General features: G+C 39.1%; 1 protein-coding gene across 1 annotated transcript in view; it reads left to right on the top strand.

The window, feature by feature from the left end:
- The window catches only part of SPTLC2 (serine palmitoyltransferase long chain base subunit 2), a 72,090-nt gene that overhangs the window by 20,615 nt on the left and 32,512 nt on the right, over window positions 1–18,963 (top strand). Inside the window, exons 5-9 of the mRNA XM_074910025.1 lie at window positions 250–374; window positions 5,117–5,210; window positions 7,805–7,910; window positions 8,743–8,962; window positions 10,778–10,904. Of these exons, the coding sequence (XP_074766126.1) occupies window positions 250–374; window positions 5,117–5,210; window positions 7,805–7,910; window positions 8,743–8,962; window positions 10,778–10,904 (672 nt within the window). The remainder of the gene's footprint in view (window positions 1–249; window positions 375–5,116; window positions 5,211–7,804; window positions 7,911–8,742; window positions 8,963–10,777; window positions 10,905–18,963) is intronic.

Raw genomic sequence — 18,963 nt, 5'->3', positions numbered from 1 at the left:
CTCTGAAACATTACTTGTTCCAGCTTTTGAACTTTAGATGAATCAATAAAGATTTTAATAAAGACAAATTGATCTGCTGCATTTAGTTTACATGGCACAACAGTTGACTTACTTCTGTTTTCACTTTTTTTCAGTATTCCCTTATGGGCCTTTAAATAAAAAGCAGCTTGGTTGGTGGAAATTCTGATAGAATATAGCAATAGTGAAAGCTGCTTCTCACTCTGAATTTCTCATTTGTTTTTTGTGCAGGAAACTTGGACAAACATGAGGAGCTGGAAAAGCTAGTTGCCAGGTTCCTAGGTGTAGAATCTGCAATGGCATATGGAATGGGCTTTGCAACCAACTCTATGAACATTCCTGCTTTAGTTGGCAAGGTATGCCTTAAGTCACTGGCAAAAGCTTACCTAACAGATTCTGCTGGTTAGGTTTTCTAAAAGTTACTTGTCTGGTTTTGTTTTTCTTCAGTGGCAACTCCTGCAGATATTCCCTATAGAAACTATAGGTCACAGCATGCATCTCTAACCTTCGCAAAAATCTTTCTGGGAAACAGCATCCATGGGACCAGTGACAGTCCAGATCTTGCCCTCTTTCTGGGAGAGAGTCCAGTGTGTTAAGGCTTGCTTCCTCAGGCTACTCATTAGTGCATGAAATGGTGGCTGATTAACAAGCTGATTGGCTGAAGATATTTTGATGCTCTTGAGACACTAAGTGGCTGTCTCAGTGGAGCACACAGATAAGCTGAATTGCATGTTGGTACATACAGAATTTATTATCTTTGAGCGATAGCTGAAAAGTTCTTCCTCTGAAGGAGCAAAATCCTAGTAGAAAAGCTATTTGAGAGAAACAAGGTCAAATGTAAAGACTGATTATGTTACTGTGAGCCCCATAAAACAGTACACAATGCAGCCTGAGTGTCCTGCATCTCAAACTGTGTTTTTCTGTAGTTATTGGAAAAAGAAATGGAAGAGAGCTCTTTGTTTGCATCTTCTGATGTAAAATACGTGTTCTCTTAGCTCCTACTTAGAGTAAAATAGTGCAAGTACTGGAACTGTTTTCTCCCTTTGAAAATGATTCACTGTTAGCCTAATACTACTACTAGCCTATTGAAATTCTTTGTCCCTGTGTAGTGAATTATTTCCTCATCATTCCATTTATTTATTTTTGCACTTATTGAGCTCGCTTTGTAAATTTTTCTACTTGTGGTATCTACAGATAATAAAATACCTGCCTTGTTCCCGGCACCTTCTGGTGAATCTCTTCTTGACTAGCTGTAGTGTCTTCCCCTGTGCTGTAACAATGAACCAGCACTGTCTACATAATGTCTCTTTCTTTTGGTCTGTTAAGTTGTAAATATCAGATGTTTTCCATAATAAAAGACATTTTTGAGTCCAGTGTGGAGAGAAATTCAGTGCTTCAAATCTAGTCTTTCTAGAGTCAAATAGCTCTATAGTGCTATGATCTTGAACAACATGTATTACTCCTGACATATTTTTTACTTCCATTTTTCTGCTCTTTGTCTTCCAACATATCTCTGCTTTTTCTCTTCAACAGAAAAATGAGTCTCATGATTTCTGTGAGACCTTTTGGATTAGGACCACACATGGTCAGATACATTTAAGTAGATTTCTTTAGTCTTTTGTAATTGCCAAGTACTATGAAGATACTCCATCTTTCCTTCTGTGTATGTGGATCCCACTGTATATCTTTAATACCCTATGAAAATACCCTTGAGACACCTTACTCGGCTCCTTAACATTTGAACTTGAACAGTTTTTACAACCATTGAGAAAATCTGAACAGTAAATTCCAAGGCATTTAACATGCCCGTTTTCATGCATATAACTTGCACATTTACTAAACCAACTCTTTTCATAAATGGATACAGAAGTCTGTACTGTGTTAGTGATGAGCATAGTTAGGTTTTTTGCGCTTCAAATAAAGTAGGAAAAAGCTGCTGCCTCGTAACACTAGAAGTACCTTTATACTCAGGTGACTACCCAAACAGAAAATGTTCTCTGAAGGAAAGAGTTCTTGACAAATGAACCATTTCACAGTTCGGAATGTTCACTAAATGCATTTTTTTGGCTGCCTGAAGTTGCTTCTCATTACACTTCTGATTTCTTCGTTGTCTGCAAATAGGGACTCACATAAATCCTGAATTCTGGCACCACCCAGTACACAATTGGCTGTGTGTGCACAGCCCGTTTGGCAGTGCTTTCATACGGTCTTCGGTAAAGCCCAGAGACTCCCATGCTTGGTTGAACTCTTGGGCTCTGATTTTTCTTACTACTGTTTGTGTCTCTGTGCATGTCCTACATACATTTTCAGGTGCAAAGCTGCTTGGAACATACATTTTTGGAGGTTTGGCAAATATAATCAGTAATGGCATCTGAATTTGGCCAGGAGTTTCTTTGACAGTCGCTGATACGATTTGAAGCTAATCATTATTTATATCGTATCTGGGCACCTATATTGCAACTTAATTACTTTAAAACACAAGCCACTACATTAAAGTTACTCACATATATGTAATACTGGGCCACCTGTTCTGTTTTTGCTATGTGAAATCCCTTTGCGCTTGGTTTATGTTACTACTGAATCCTCTTTTAATAGCAACAAATATGACTTGACTATCCTAGGATCCAACTTTGCTCTGATCAACGTTGGTCAGCAAAAGGAATTCAAAAGCTTCATCAGCATTACCTAGTTGATCTGTATTCACTATGCCTTGTTAACAGGAGCTTCTGCTTAGCAGATGCTGAAAACAGGTATAGGTGGTGTATGCTGAAAGTCGTATTTCAGCAGTTAAAGCATCACTAAAAAACAGGTCTTTCTGCACCTGACAGCTCTCAGCAGGAGACCCGCTGTTGACAGACAAGCTGTTGGCTGCCTAGTACAGTCACTGCCAAATATGCTGAGTCTAGACCACAGATAGCATGAGATTTGAGGATTACATAGTCAGAAGTTGTTAGACCTTTTAAGGCTAAGCTAGCCTCTGAAACTTGCCTGTTTTGGAGTAAGTGTCATTAATGTAGTTACTGTAAATAGCTAATAACAGCAGTCTGTACTGCCTTCATCACAGGGCTTTTCATCATACCTCTGGACTGACAGGTTAGATAATAGATAGAGCAATGCTGCTTGAAGAATCTTTTTTTGATTGTAAGAAAATAAATTAATTTCCGTGTATAGTTAGTTTGTGAAATTAAGTGCTCAGGACTGAATTACGCAATTCATGTATGCAGCATTTTGATAAAATGTGGCATGCACTTCAGTTTCTGTGTCTGCCTTTTAAGATATAGTGGTAAGTCTGATCTTCACTGACAGGTTTTTCTTGATATCAGTAGTGTGATCTCCAATTAGTGTTAGTCTTCTCCTGGATACTCTCTCGAATGTAAGTTTGCTGATAAATGCACCTGTAGTCTTACTATTGTAATATTAGCAGCACTCAGTTTTACATATGATTATCAGTGATTGCTGTACTGTACCAGTGATCTTTGATCCTTTGCCCTCTCTCTAGTGGCAGACAATACAAGACTCTACTTCCTCTTCAGTTTTAAATTAATTTATTTTGTGTAATTGAATGTTCTCTTCTGTTACAGGGAGATGAAAAGAGGCTGTTCATCGATTTGTTAAATCTTCTTTCCCTACCAAAAGCTCATTGTTTTTGATGGAGAAGCTCCTTCTAGACTACTGATTTCTTCCTCTTTTTTTTTTAATCTATCACTTTTCCTACTTCCTACCATTTAAGAAGGATACTAATACTGGATTATTATATTCAGGTTTTGATACAGTAGTGTTTAACATGACCTGTGACATAATGTACATACTCCTTGTTTGGTGTAGTAGTTCCAAAGAGCAAGCACTAGTTGGAGACTTCTGTGCTTCTTATGCCAAAGTCTCTGAAATATGCAGTGTGAATCCTTGTAACAGCAGTCTGAACACTTGAGATTTAGTGCAGTTTCCGGGGAAAACCAGTCTTCAGCTTTTCCAGGATGTAGCATATTTCTAGGTACACTGCAATTTTAGTGCAGAATTTCCTTTATTGTGGAGAAAATACTGCTATTGTTTGTGACACCTCCTTGTGTAACTGTAGGCAATGCTCTTCACAGTCCTTTCTAGTAACTCTCATTGCAGAGCAGAAATGTTCTTGATTCTTCATTCTACCCATTGTTAATAGAGAAACATAGAATGAGCGTGTGTTTCGTGTCAAATCCTCAGCATCTAGACACACTTTCTGGATTTTTAACTTAACAAAGTCACTTCTAGAATTGCAGAAGACTTGCATAGTAATTGGAGTGGGCCAAGGTTACTTAGAAATATTATTGTTGTCTTACAAACTAATTCTCCAGTATGCATTCCGGTAGTCCACAGTGATAACACCGTGACTGAACATTCAGCATATCAGCTGTTGACCTGTAATCATTGCTGCTCTCAAAACAGACTTATCCTGTTTTGGTATTTGTCCAAGGACATATCTTCCCTCTTTTGGAAAAGCAAACAAACAAAGTCAGTCTAATGTTTAATGGCTTCAGAAAGCTTCTCAATTTCACTCTACAGTTTTGTTTTCCACTTCCTGTCTCTTGTATGTTACCTCTATCTATGAAGTACTTAATAGTTCTGTTCATTAAAGAAAGTTAGTCCCTTTGGTACCACTGACCACACATGGGTTTAGTCAGTAGTTACCTCCTAATGTAAGAAATAGTGCAACTTTGAGAAGGTCTTTAATCTAGAACTTTGATTGCCTGTTTCCTAGCACCACTGTAGACTTGCTGAGCGAACTGCGGCCAGCTGCTCAGCTCTCTGTTTTACCTGGCTGCATAGGAGGATGAACACTAATCATCAACATGAAATATTCAGGCAGATTCAGCTGCAGGACTTCTGGAAAAAGTGGAACTTAAGTGGTTCCTTCAGTTAACAGCAGCTGTGTATTTTTATTTGCTGTATTAAGGCTACAAATTGTTTCCTAGCAAGTCTTGCCTGGACCTGCTGCTTTTATCTTGGAATTTTTTTTTTTTTTCTTAAATGATCTTTAAGCAGTTCAGAGCTGAAAGGTGTTATATGCTTGGCTGTGAAACATAACCTTTTCAATATCTTCCTCTTTCCCCTTCTAATTCAGGGCTGTCTGATTTTGAGTGATGAACTGAATCATGCATCACTAGTGCTCGGAGCAAGACTGTCAGGAGCAACTATTCGAATCTTTAAGCACAACAGTAAGTATCAGACAGTGGACTCTGCCCTTCTGCAGATGCTGTAGATCAGATACAATCTCTTATATCTTCTAATAGTTGGAAATCCAATTTCATGTAAAGGAATCAATTGCTGGTTACATGAAAGGTCAGAAGACTGCTGCTACTGAGAATTTAATCATCCTGAGTTGGATATTTTTTGATATGTTCAGTCTCAACTAATAACATTTTTATCCCGAAGCTGTTCCAGCTTACATCTGTATATGAAGAGGAACATGCTGCCCCTTGGCAAATATAGGGGCACTATTTTAACAGTCCTTGTTATATAGTAATGCAATCTTGTAGTGGTCTGTGTTACAGTTCGGGGGATAGGAAAGTTTAATTTTAGGACCAGATGCTGATGTGATCATACAGTAACAGAAGCTTACAAATGCAGATGTCCTAGCTAAACTAGACAACTGTGTGTTGGTACAGTGTAGTACAAAGCACATTTTTGGCACATGAAGCATAGATTAATTGCACTGAGTTACTTGCTTTAAGTATTTGTTTCCAAAATGCACAGAATTTTCATTTTGCTAGTTTCCAATTTCTCCAAAGGAGGTATTTAAAATAACTTTCAAATTAAAAATACTTAGGGTTTCCTTCTCTTAGTGAAAGAAGTACTTGGTTGTCCTTGATTAGTAAAGGCACTACCTTCATTCTTCAGCTGCTCCTAATACTCTTTATAGTATTGATCTCTGCGATCATGATGACTCTTGCTCTCTTTGAAGTGTGTGGTAGTGACAGCAAAGCTTGGGTGGCTGCAGTTATTTTCCTTTTGTTGTCCTACTTGATAGTGGATCCTCTGCTGTGCTTATTGTTTCTTTTGTGTTCTCTCTTTTTTTCTGTCATTTGAATGATTTTCTTTACAGAAGTGTAGAGCTTGCTCTAAAGCTTGCTCTAAAGCTTGCTCTAACGCTTGCTCTAACATGATTTTTTGTTTTTCTTAATTCTTCATAAATCTCGATTGCTAGGCAAGATCACAGAAGCGTTGCATTCAAATTCTGCATTTGTGTAGACATACTTCTGAACACTGCATCCAGTTCCAGAATTTTGGAGAACACTGGTGACAAACAGTTCTGGGTATAAGGAGAAGGACTTAAACTCTGGTGTGATGAGGAAGAATAGATGATCTGTGGGAATGGGGTACAAACTAGCAATGGTGAGATTGGGGGATATTCTAGAAACCTTGTAGATGGTGGGGATCTATGGAAGAGAATGAAGTGGCAGAATAGAATCAGAAGGCAGAATGCAAGCAATGATCTTGGCCTGTCAAGATGATATTCAATTCATAGTTATTTGTTCTCAGTCCTACTCTTGTTATACTCTATGGTGCCTTAGTTAACTTCATATTCCTGAGATGTTAATGGCTTCATTCATACTCTGCTTTTTAGAAAATAGGAAAAAAAAAAAAAAAGGAAAAATTCCCCTAAAAATCCTCGTTCAATGGTTTGGGGGTTTTTTTGTACCTCATTCTGCAGTTTGTCCTTTTTATTAAGATCAGACCTAGTTCCCAGTCTTTCACTCTTTCTTGAGAGATCAAGAACAGAAGTTTGTATTCCATTGTTCTCCCTAACTGCACTGAACTCATCCTTTCTTCCTTGAGAGATTTGTTGGAGGCAGAGACTCTACTGCTGACTTCATCTTTGTCTTTTTCTGAACATTAGCTATTTTTAACAGTCTATTAACTGACCTATTTTGAGGTATAATTTCTAGTCTAGTTCTAGTCCACAAGCTTCTCTCGCTGCTGCAACTGCCCTGGTGCTCCTCTTTTTGTGATTGATTGTGCTCTTTTTCATGCCCTAGTGTTTGCCTGATCTGTCTCTTCAGCTTTTATGGTTTGATTACTCCCGTCCCCACTCCTTTCCTCGAGTTTTTTTTCAGGACTGATTTCATGTGTATTTATTTGTTCACTAGTCAAGTCTCCTTGGATCACGTCAAGCATTCATAGCTAAAGCTAATAAGGTTTCAGAATACTTTGCTACTAACAACTTCACCTGTCTAGTTTCTGATATGCTGGGCACTGTCTTCTTTCCTACACTGATAGTTTCTTCATCCTTTTCTGGTTTTGTTTTAGTAGTTTCCTGCTCCACACCTCCAGTCCCTTCCTTTTTAAACAAAGTAATAAAAAAAAGTACACTTGCTCCCCTTCTTGTCCTGCACTTTGGTCTACCTTCTTCTTGCCTTTAGTTGATTATCCTTGAGCTCACTTGTTCTTTTTTGAGTTATTTCTGTCCACAAGAACACCCTATGTAAATTGCTGCTGCTTTTCCTCACAATGAGATACATTCCTTTTTTATTTTTTTTTTCCTTTCTTCCTTGTTTGCTGTTTGTGCCTAATGCTCTAACATGTGCTTTTAGCTTAGGATGATGAAATTCTTCCTCGAAATTCATACAGTCACCCATTCCTTTTAATCTCATCTGTGGGCCTGCAGCTAGATGCAGCCCATGCTTATTGACTTATGTATGGTCCTCCACACTGGAGCAATTTGTGCATTTCTGGAGTATTGCTGTATAGTTATGTCAAAGCTCAAGCTAGTGGCTGTTTTGGTACCATTTAACAGTAATTTCTGGTGCAGATATGCAAAGCCTGGAGAAGCTGCTCAAAGATGCTATTGTGCATGGGCAACCTCGTACACGGAGGCCCTGGAAAAAAATTCTTATCTTGGTGGAAGGAATATACAGGTACAAACTATTCTTTATATTCCTAAGACCCTCCACATGAGATCAAACTGCTTAGTATTTGAGTTCCTTTGCCAAATGAATATTGTCACTTCATAGTTATTTCATTAATCTCATCTGCAAATTAAACTGAGCCATGTATGTTTCACATCCTGGACATTCTGTTGCTAGTGCTGTAGCTGTACCTGGTGTTATCACGATGCTTCCTACATCCTGATTAGATTGTAAAAATTAATTAATCTCAAGTGAGTATTTACATCGAGCTGAGGTCTTAAATTGCTTGTCCATTCCATTCTTTCTGTGCTCACTAGACAATGCTAGTGTGAATGGAATTGTGCAAATTGAATGTTTTTGCTGAGAGTAGGAGCATGTAGTAGGCTTAGCTGTGTTAGGCATTTAAATCATAGTGACTTTCAGCACAAAATGGAGCATCTGGAGTGCTACTAATGAAAGCCTAGTCAGTTCTTAAACTTAAAAAGAGCAGGTAAGTAGATGTCAGATCAGAATACTGACATTAGGGTGGGAGTAAAAATGAAATAATTCATTTCTAAAATTTTCACTGCATGCATTCCTTTGCCTTAACTTACCATTGCTGCTACTGTTTAGTGTGTATGTCGGCATCCAAGAGATGTTAAACAGGTAGAAAGTAGAGATCTGGGCCTCAGGTGCAAGAAGGAATCATTTTTCATCTCTCTGCAGGACACAATGTTTCTAGCAAATTTTATGTCTTCATAATTACTGAAAGAGTGAAGAAAAGAAAGCTTAGTGTCTTTAGGCTCTATAACGAAGCCCTAACCATTAAATAAACTTACACTGATTTTCTGTTTCTCAACAGTATGGAGGGATCCATCGTCCGTTTGCCTGAAGTGATTGCCCTTAAGAAGAAGTACAAATCCTATCTGTACCTTGATGAGGCTCATAGTATAGGTGCCCTGGGTCCCAGTGGCCGGGGTGTAGTGGAATATTTTGGACTCAGCCCTGAAGATGTGGATGTTATGATGGGAACATTCACCAAAAGCTTTGGAGCTGCTGGAGGATACATTGGGGGCAAGAAGGTAAAAAGCTGGGAATCTCATAGCTGTTTCAGGCTGGTGGTGGAGTACTTCACTAAGCATTTCAAAGTTGATCTCTTTCTCAAGTACCCTGATTGTCTATTTGTTTCATAATTTTACATATTGTCTAGTACAGTCAAAGCTTGTGCAATGCAGAAGAGTCTAGTCTAATAAAATACCTCCTGTTCTCACGTGGTCAATGATGACCTGTTTGCAGAATGTACAGTAATGGTGTAATATATTTTTAAGAACTGCTAGGAGCCAGGAAGGATTGATTTCTTAATGTTACTTTTAATAAAACTTGCAGGAAAAATGCCAAAAGCTCAGGTTTTGCAGCCTGTTTGGAGGAAAGTCCCCTTGTTAGGTTAGTCTGGTAGAACTCGTTCCCTCTGGACTCAAAATGGTTTGTTTTCTAAAATACCCTTCTTCCATTTTTGCTTTGGGTTTGTGTTTGTTTTATTTTTTTGCTACTGACTCACTTCTATTGGAAAGTACTGCTAGAAAGTGGTGCCCTTGCCAAACCCCTCCTTTTGGGAGGAATGGTGTAGACAATTGCGTATGTCTCTTTTCCATATCCTCAAATGCATCTCACAGATCAGGCTTCTAAGCTTTATTTGAGAGTAAAATTCTATCATTTTCCTACCAGGACAATAATTTTTTAGATACTAATAGTGACAATTACTTCAGCTCTTCCAAAGGGAGATGGGACTTGAAATGTTCCCTTTTGGGAGTTTACTACAGTTGGATTAAAATCACTCTGACATCTTCCCCAGAAGGAAGCACCATATTAATCTTTTTCCAAAGGTAGTGAGCTAGAAGGATTAACTTCCTTGGCAGCTGAAGCAGCTAAGAGTCTTCTGCAACTGTGCTTTAGCTGCTCTTTGTGGGCTTGCTTCAGAGGTAAGAGGTATTAAATTGTCTTCCTTAGTTTATTTCTAAGTCCCTTCACAACTTCCTTTAATTTAACTCTGACTCCAGTCAGCAATGTAAAATTGAGCACTTCCACATATTTCTATAACATATTCTCAGCTTATGATATATATAGGACCATCATTATTAATTTTGTGATAGCAGAAGACAGAATCTGTCCTGGCATTCCTACTGGTCTTTATGATATTTTGCTGGAGTGGTCTGCATGTTTTAGAGTGGTTTTGTTGCACTTAACAACAGGCAGCCTAGATCTACAGTCTGTTGGTCATTTGTTCCTATACGACCTGGTTTTGTCCTCTTCACAAATGTAGCAGGTGTGTTTAACTGGGAAATGCAAGAGGGGTAGGCTGAGGTTCTTGCACTCTTAAATTACACCTGCTGCTGCTTTATTTGTATTGTGCTGATAAATGGGAGAAAATATTTTGTGACCTATTCGCCTGTTTGGTGGCTTGTGGGGAAGCAATTATATTGAGCATGATACATAAGCACCTATGGCTCCTGTTTCCCACTACTTCATTTGTTTTATACTCCCACTGTTACGAGAAACACTTGTGAAACACAGCCTGTGCACAGGTTCAGTAATGCAAACACCCTGTGGCAATCCAGTGCTGGTGGTGTTAGCTAAACAAGCCTGTCACAGGCATTTGTCTTTGATCAACACACATTCCTGCCCTGTGACATAATTATGGGTTGTCATGTCCCTGCTATTTGCTTTTCAGCTGTTTATTACTGTACCATAAAATGAATCCTTGATATACCTGTTCTCTTCCAGGACATTCTGAAAGAGGTTTCTTGTGGTGGCCCATTTTACTGTGTGATTAAGAAACAACAATAAAGCATTTCTCATTGCTGGGAAGGCAATGTCTGATGCCTTTTGTGTTTTGCTAGGAACTGATTGATTACCTCAGGACATACTCTCACAGTGCTGTGTATGCAACATCACTGTCACCTCCTGTTGTGGAGCAAATCATCACCTCCATGAAGTGCATTATGGGTGAAGATGGTACCAATGTTGGTGAGTCTTTCTAACTTTCTAAGCACATGGAAGGGGGAAGCTGAAGAGAGTCTCTTTTATCACTTTGGCAGATAACCCTTTCAGTGGACACATTCCTAATTACCTGTTAGCAGACTTGGAATTTTTGGAGCAATAAACCAATTTACTATCCTACTTGGCAGATCAGCCTAATAATAGCATAAGGAATTTCCAGTTAGATGTAAGTCATATTGTCTTGTATTGATTTTTGTCCAATGTCTAGCTTTTCTAGCCTCCTTCTTTCTCTTTCCCATTGTCCTTTGTTATTTGCTCCACTTTTTAGATTACTCAGAGTATTTTGCTGTGTGTTTTACAAAGCCTTGTGTGCTGGCTATTGCAGGGGCGATGTTTTTGACTTTCATCTCTAGTATAATTTTTTAAAAAGTTTTTAAAAGTTGTGAGCAGCTCACTTGGGATGACACTGTAGTTGGCTAAGGATCTGTCAGTGACATTCAGTTCAGAGACACATAGAATTCAAACGGCAGAATATATTCAGTTATGGGAGTTTCAGGCATCTAGCCACAAGGTGGTAGTGTATACTGAAGAACTGTGTTTGCTTTTGAACATAGGTCACCTGACCAACTATCCTGACAGATAACTCCTACAGTGAAAAAGCTCGCCAGAGAAATGACTTAAGAATTTTTCTCTTATGACAGGTTTCATTCAGTTTGCTTGCTTTATCATAGAACAGAGTTAAGTGCCAGCAATTGATGTTAGTGGTTGCTCAATAGTCATTCACTGAGGCAAGTACAGCCAGGCAGCAGCCTGTATCTGTGCTGGCACTGAGGGCTTCAGAGTGGTCCATGTGAGATACCTGTACCAGCCAAAAGTTGTCCCCAGTGCTGTTCTCGAGAACAGATATCAACTAAGCTTCATATTACGTGAAAACTTCTTTAGAAGTGCTGGGTCTTGCTGTCGTCTTAAAAGTGACTGTTTGAGCTCTTTCTAGCTGATGATTTGCCAACAGTTGGTGGTCTGCTCAGGTGTTGCTTGTTTTGGGTTTCTTCCAGTATCTTTTTTGCTTAATGAAGTGGGAAGCAAGGAATGCATAACTGATTTCTGTTTGCAGTATTCAGACTAAGGCAGTTTTGCCCATTTCAGAGGCCACAATATGATATTTGTTCAAGGCAGGAGAATAGAAGCAACTTCTACTTCAGGCAGTTCTCCTGCCACTATGCCAGCAAGGTCCATCCAGTCTTGAAAGGTGAAGCAGACCAGGAACCAATTTGGCAGAAAAATAGACTCAAAAAGGCCTTTTTTGTTGTTGTGTTGCTTAAAATGCATGTTAAGCTAGAGAGTACCAGAATTCCTAGCCACTCTTTCTGTTGAGAAAAGTAGTGGATTTGGTGTTTGAAAGCTGTGTCAATTAAAGAAGCCTCCACATGTCCAATTTCTAGATGAAGTGTAGTGGGTTTTGGAATTGCTGGATGTAACAGCTGGATAGCCAAAGTCCTGTCCACTCGTAGGAAAGGATTTCTCAGCTACAGGTCTTGTGACAGTGTTGCTGGCTTTCTAAGCATCTAACTCAGCCTTCAGTTAGGATAAGCATTTCATAGGATGATCCCTGCATGAAAGTGCTTCTCTGTCCATTTTCTGTGCAGTGCTGTTTCCCAGTCATGCATTTTTTTAACTGCCTTAAGGCTTTAGAGATAACATTACTTTGTAGGCATTTTCTGTGGATTAAGTTGGCAAAAGTTCAGTTGGGTGAACTGAGCAGCTGCTTAGTGATAGCATGACAAAGTTTTTTTCCTTGTTTAAGGGCTTTGGCTGAAAAACTTTTGTTTGGATTCTGTGGAATTGTGGGTGGGACTCTGGAGGACCACTGCCTACAGTTGGTTTGACTATGAGTAGATGTAGAGTAGAGTGGTGCTGGTAAGAGTTGTTTAACTGTGGGAGACAAGTAGAGAAGTAGTGTTAAACTGTGTCACTGGTAAGCACCTCTGAGTTGACTATGTACTGCAAAAATTTCACTGCTTTTAAATTAGTCAAGATGAACTAATGGTGAAGTGAAACCAAGATAGGTCAGTGATTTTACAAGGGCACAGGAATTGGAGCTGGAATCAGAACAGTAGATGGCTAGCTCCGAACCCAGTTTTTTGGGCCACAGCTAAATCTTTCAGTGGCTTCAAGAATGCTTTTTGAAAAAGAGCCTTTGCGGTGGCTTTGCCTGCCTGCTTCTGTTCACCACACACTATTTGTAAAAGCTGCTGTCCTCCATGGCATCAAACCTTTGTGGAAATTATGTCAGATTGAGATGGCCTGTAGCTGTGGAATAAGTAATAGGAAGCAACTAGTTTTTGAGGATGAAAGGGGTTTTTGTGTGTTATTTTGCAAGAATAAGTTAATTCTCTCCTCTTCAGGTTATTTCTAAATCTAATGAAACATCTGGAGGCTCTAAACTTACAGTGTAAGGCATTGTAGTTCCTAAACCTTCACATAACTAAAAAAAGTAAACATCTCCTTTCATATCTTTCCAGCAAGCTGCCAATGACTGAATAGGATATTAGTAGGAGGCAGTACAGACAAAATACAGATGGTATGAAAAGCTGAATGTCTACTTACAGAGAGCATGAGATTGATGGCATGCAAATGTGCTGCCTGAATTGGGACGGTAGTTTCTTATGTCTTGATTTGTGTTCAAACTAAACTGTTAGTTCTCTGTGCTGTTTATGCATGTAAGTGGCTAGCAAGCCTCAATCTCTCTGAAGACAGTTATAGGAATATAATTATGTATGAATACAAGTATTTTACTTGCTCCTTCATCCAGGCTGCAAAAAACACTCCAACAGCCAAAGTGATGGCAGAGCCATGTTATGGGTTCTTGGTAGTGGTGTTTCAGTACTGCTTCTGAAACTCCTCTGCATTATTAGCTCAATGCTATATGTCTGTCCTGTTTTACTTTGCAGTGCTTGTCTTGCACGTAATTGGCTGGAAAACCATCATGTGGTCTTAAGCAAAGCGTCCTTGATTTGTGATTGCTTTGAGAGTTTTTTTCAAAGGAACAGTCGTCCTCAAGATTGGTGAATATCTTGAGCACATAGAATGTCTTCAGAGAACACCAGTGACAATGTACATGGGTATATTGCATATAATCACATTTGGCTGTGATATATAGCAGAGCAAGGTGAGTAGGAGAGATGGAGAAGGCTTCTTTCTGCAAAAGCAAATTTTTTGAGCTGATTTTCCAAGTCAGAGTCACGATGGTTAAAATCGTTAGCAAGCAAGTGTTGCAGATGCTTGTCAGCAGTTCAGTGGATGCTGTTCTTTCTCTCTGTTCAGCCACAGAGATGAAGAACTTCAGACAGTTTTGTAGATAAAGGAGCTTTTTTAAACAAGTATAATAAAAAGACACAATATTTTTTTGGGGTCCTAGTATACACAAAGATGAGTGATTCCTGGAATGGGGTTCTGGAAAGCTGTAGTGTAGAGCCACTTGATTCTTGCTGTTGATGTGGTGTTTGGATTATTTAAATTGATTGTAGAGAAAATGAGACAGCTTGTCAAATGAGATATTGGGATTTATGATAGTAAGTACTTGACTTGTCTCAGTGAATTTTTCAGCATCAATGATGGATCTACCAAGGCTGGATTTTTCACCATTACAATTTCACTAGGACTGGGAATCCAGCTGGCTCCTTTCTGCCATTTACATAAGAGCCAGTGATACATCCTGTGCAACTGTTAGCACTGTTGGTGTTCAGGACCCAGACAGTTTATTGCCCTGACAACATCACTGGAGACAAGTGGAAGAAAATCATAAAGTAACCCAAATGAGATGTGGACAAATCAAAACATGCAAGGTGAAACAAGTCTAGGAACTAGTTAACCTCCTTCAGACATGAAACTTAGTTTGCTGTCCTCTGTATTAAAACCTGAAGGCTTAAATCCAGCAGTGTTTTAAGGCTGAACTAAAGCTAGCAGTGTTAATGGCTTGTAAAAGAGAGGAACTGCTTCCTTCCGTGGACATTAACTCAATAATAGTTATTATATATGTTGATGTTTACAACAAGTTTACTGTCTTCCATCTCTGTTTTGGGAGGCAGATATCCCACACACAATCACCGTGCCACACATAGCATGTATAGAATAAGTTGTGGATAGACCTTGTCCAAGATGGCTTATAAATTTTGAATGAATGTTGTCTTGAACACTGTATAAAAACGAAGGATAATTATCCTACATAGCTCTTATGTTGCAACCAATGGAGATAGCAGTTGTATAGGCCATCCCAGCTGCTAAACTATTGGAAATGCTTAACTAACCTTTGAAGGCTAGTCAATCAGCTGCACATAGTTTGATTGGAATTTCTCTCATCTGAGCTCCTCAGTTGTGAAGAGCTAGTAGTTAATTATATCTAGTCAGAGGAAACCTTTAAAAAAGAAATTATTTCTAGTCTTGCCATTGCTGTGTGCAGCAAACTTGAGTGAGTTAAATCAGAAAAGGTAGTTGAACCAATTAGAGCCAAAGGGAGTAAGAAAGTACAGCTGTGTTGGCCGAGAACTGAGCTTAGCTGAACTGTTGAAGACAGTACTGTTGCTGTACTGTTAATACACACAGGGAGAAGCATGCTGGAAACAAAACTAAGCCTGGTCTGCTTAAATTCTAGGGGAGAAAAGACTGCAATTAGTATTTTAACTTCGCTGTGGTTAATCAGGCCCTCAAGTGAAGATATGGTCTCAGTAGGTCAATCAGCTGCCTAATCAGTAGGTTTCTTCTTTTGTAAAATTCCACTTTTCCTTTCAAAGACAAGCCAGAAATATATGTAAGTATAAAGTGTATATATGAAGCGGTAATGAAAGAATAACCCACATTACATCACTTGGAAGTGAATTTTAAGTAGCTTATAGTATTTATAAACGAAGCTTGTACCTTGCCATTGTTAACAGTAGATCCACAAATGGAAGCAGTGGCTGCTGTTGTACTCAAAAGGGGAAATAAATACTGCTTGTGCAGGCTGAGGTTGAAAACATTCAATTAGCATTAAAATCGGTTCATTTGAATTTCCTCCAATAATACACTTGTTAATGAGGTGTTAAATTATCACCTTGGGAACCCGGGGACCAGTCAAAACTAATTTGAGAAAAGTGAAAACTTTTTTTGTTGCTGCCCTTGAGAATCTCAAGCTGAGCTGGAAAACTGTTGGAAAAACAAATACTCTAGGGGTCATAAAGAGAATTTCCTGCTTCTCTCCAGGGGACTAACAGTTTTAAGCATCACTCTCTATATTTGTGCTTCCAGCTGGGGATCTTTTAAATCCAGCTTGTTGCTGCACCCCTACCTCCTTCCCACAGAGCATGGCGAGCCTCCAGAAAAATTGCTTTAACCTGGGCTGGGCAGGAGAAATCTTTCAGCCTTTGATGCTTTGAAGAGTGTTTACAGACATTAGCAGAGCTATACCCTTTGTGTTGTGCATTGGAATGTGAGATTTCTTCAGTGCTTCTTCTTTTGGACTTTAATCAATATTGTGGTTTTTGTGCAAGAGCTCAAAACCGTTACAACTGTACACCTGCTTTGTTCTTGTAGCATTCTGGTTCTTCCTATTTCTGTTCAGGTGTGAGCAGTCATCCTGTATCTTCATAGCTTAAACACTGATCTCTTATAGCAGAAATACAACTAGGAATGTGGCTTTGAGGTAATTTCATCTTTCCTCATTTCTTACACTACATTTGCTTTAAAATGTATGGCTCGCTTTTTACTCTCAATAGCACTTGAGGCACCACATTTCTACAGAATGCTGATGTGTTGCTCATACATGGAAGGGCAAAAATATTGCATAGCAGCTCACTAGCATATACTGTTAGCAGTAGTGTGACTAAAATGCTAGTAAGTCAGTATGAATGTTAAGGTAAAGCCTCTGAACAGCAGTAATCACAAATGAGGGAGGGGATGCACACTCTGTTTTTGCGTTCGTATGAAACAGAGCTCATGGTTCCTGGTGTGATACATGATTTACTGGAGCAGAGTTTTTTTGAAAATACCTCAATGACCCACATAAGCACCACTTTCCATCATCAGTCCTGGCAACTTCAGCAATTTTCTACACAGAAAATTAATACTAATATTACAATAGTGTTTGCAGTGTATAGACACATAGCAAAATTTCATTCTGTGAAGTGCATATGGTGTAAATGTTTCTAGCTTCTTTGGAAACAAGCAAAAGACTGTAACTGAAGCCCTTTCTGTGAACCATGTGCAGGTGTATTAGTCCATGTGGGTCTTAGACCAGTTTAGCTACTGTCCTTGCCTACTTCGACAGGTTCTGGTGTAAAATGTGGTTGGCACCAGGTCAACTCATGCCACTTCACATCAGTGCAGAGATCTACCACAAATTCCTAAACGTGGACAATCTTGACAGTCTGCAATGTGTACTTTAGTCCTACTAGTGTGCCTTGTTTGCTAATGTCCCAGAATTAATAAACTTCCTTAGTACAGATTTAATCTTTGCAGGAAGAAGCTCTCTGAAAAACCTGCATACTAATTAGCGTGTTTTGAGAGCATACAGCCAGTGGAGAGATTTGAGATGTCTTTAAATGAGATCATACAGGTTCTGTTGCAGTCTAACTTCAACAGTGGGGTTTAGCTCAAGAAAAATTGGCTTGTCAAAAACAGGATAAATCAACCTGTAGAGCTTCTTGTGTCATGGGTGTCTATGCTCAGGTTATTGCCTAATTGTTGTATAGTGGAAAAGTTGTGGTTACAAGGCTGTCTGTGTTGGGGAAGATGTATTGCAGAGCATGCATGCTTCTCAAGTTGGCTAGCAGCACCTAAGATATCTTAACTATTTGTCTGTGGACACTGGGATTTTTTTTTTTTTTTTTAAAAAAAGACCCAATAATTTACTTTTGAAGCTTCTTAAGGCTTTCAAGTTCACCCTTCCCACTAGTTGACTTGATATTGTGCTGTGTGTCACCAAACTCAGGCCTTAAATGGGCAGCAGAGAACTCATTTACCCTGCAACTAGCATCTCCAGGACTAAGTACTCTGTACAAACAGATGTGGTACTCTTACAGAATAATTGTCTGTATCAAGATCTGGAAGCAGAATGTTTAGTACCTTCTAGTCTTTACTGAAAATAGCTTGTCTTTTCTAGGGTTATTGCTACATTCCTGGCAAGTAACTTTTTATTCAGGACCTGGCATTGTAGAGACAGTTGTGGGTTTTATATGCACAGTTTGATCTTTCCAGAATCCTTGGAAAGTAGAACCATACAGGAAAAACAAGTCAAAGTCACAGCAGAGACAAGGTGTCCAGGGTTTGGGCCTTTTCAGGCACAAAGCCTACTCTTCCACCTCACTGCAGTTCCAGGTGGCAGGCTACCAGGAGCTACGTGCCAAATACAACTTAGTAACATGGGAAAGCTCAACAGCCTTCCTGCTGAAATTATTGCAGAGTTTTAGAGTAAATCTGAGAGCACACTGGAGAAGGACAAGTATGGCTGCTGTAACATGTACAGGCAGATGTGGGCAGCTCTGACATGGTGGCAAATTTTCAGGCTATAGCTTTTATCATGAGATGAACTTCTTAGCTATAAGCATCTTTGTCAAAGGAGAAACTTGAGATGTTGTACAGGACTTCTTATGGGAATGGATCAAGGTCTTCACAAAAAGATGTATGAAGACTGCATTCTGTGAAAGATTCGGGTGCTGCCTTCTCAGTGACTTCGTACGTAAATTTCCTATTTAAGAAAAGCAAACAAACCAGACTAAACCAACTCCTTCAGAGTGGAAATTCTTAATTTTAGGACACGTTAGTAAAGAGTACACACACACTTGCAGCATCCTATCTCTCCCATTGTTTCTTGTGTTAGGTAGGTGAAATCTATAGCAATATTAGGAGGTATAACAAAGTCATGTTGAGGGACAAAAAGGCCTTTGGAAGCTACTGTGCTCAATTCCATAAGGTGCCATTTAGTACCACTGAGGAAAAGTAGGTATTTAAGACTATTCTGTTCATTCCCCTTCTCCTTTAAGGGATCCACCTACCGAGATACTGTTAGTAGAAGATAATATGTCTGACAGATTTAGGAAGTGCTAACTTACTA

Source organism: Athene noctua, chromosome 6, assembly GCF_965140245.1.
Source record: "Athene noctua chromosome 6, bAthNoc1.hap1.1, whole genome shotgun sequence".
Lineage (NCBI taxonomy): Eukaryota > Metazoa > Chordata > Aves > Strigiformes > Strigidae > Athene > Athene noctua.
Note: the sequence above shows the minus strand (reverse complement) of the source record. Positions and strands in the feature narration are given on the sequence as shown.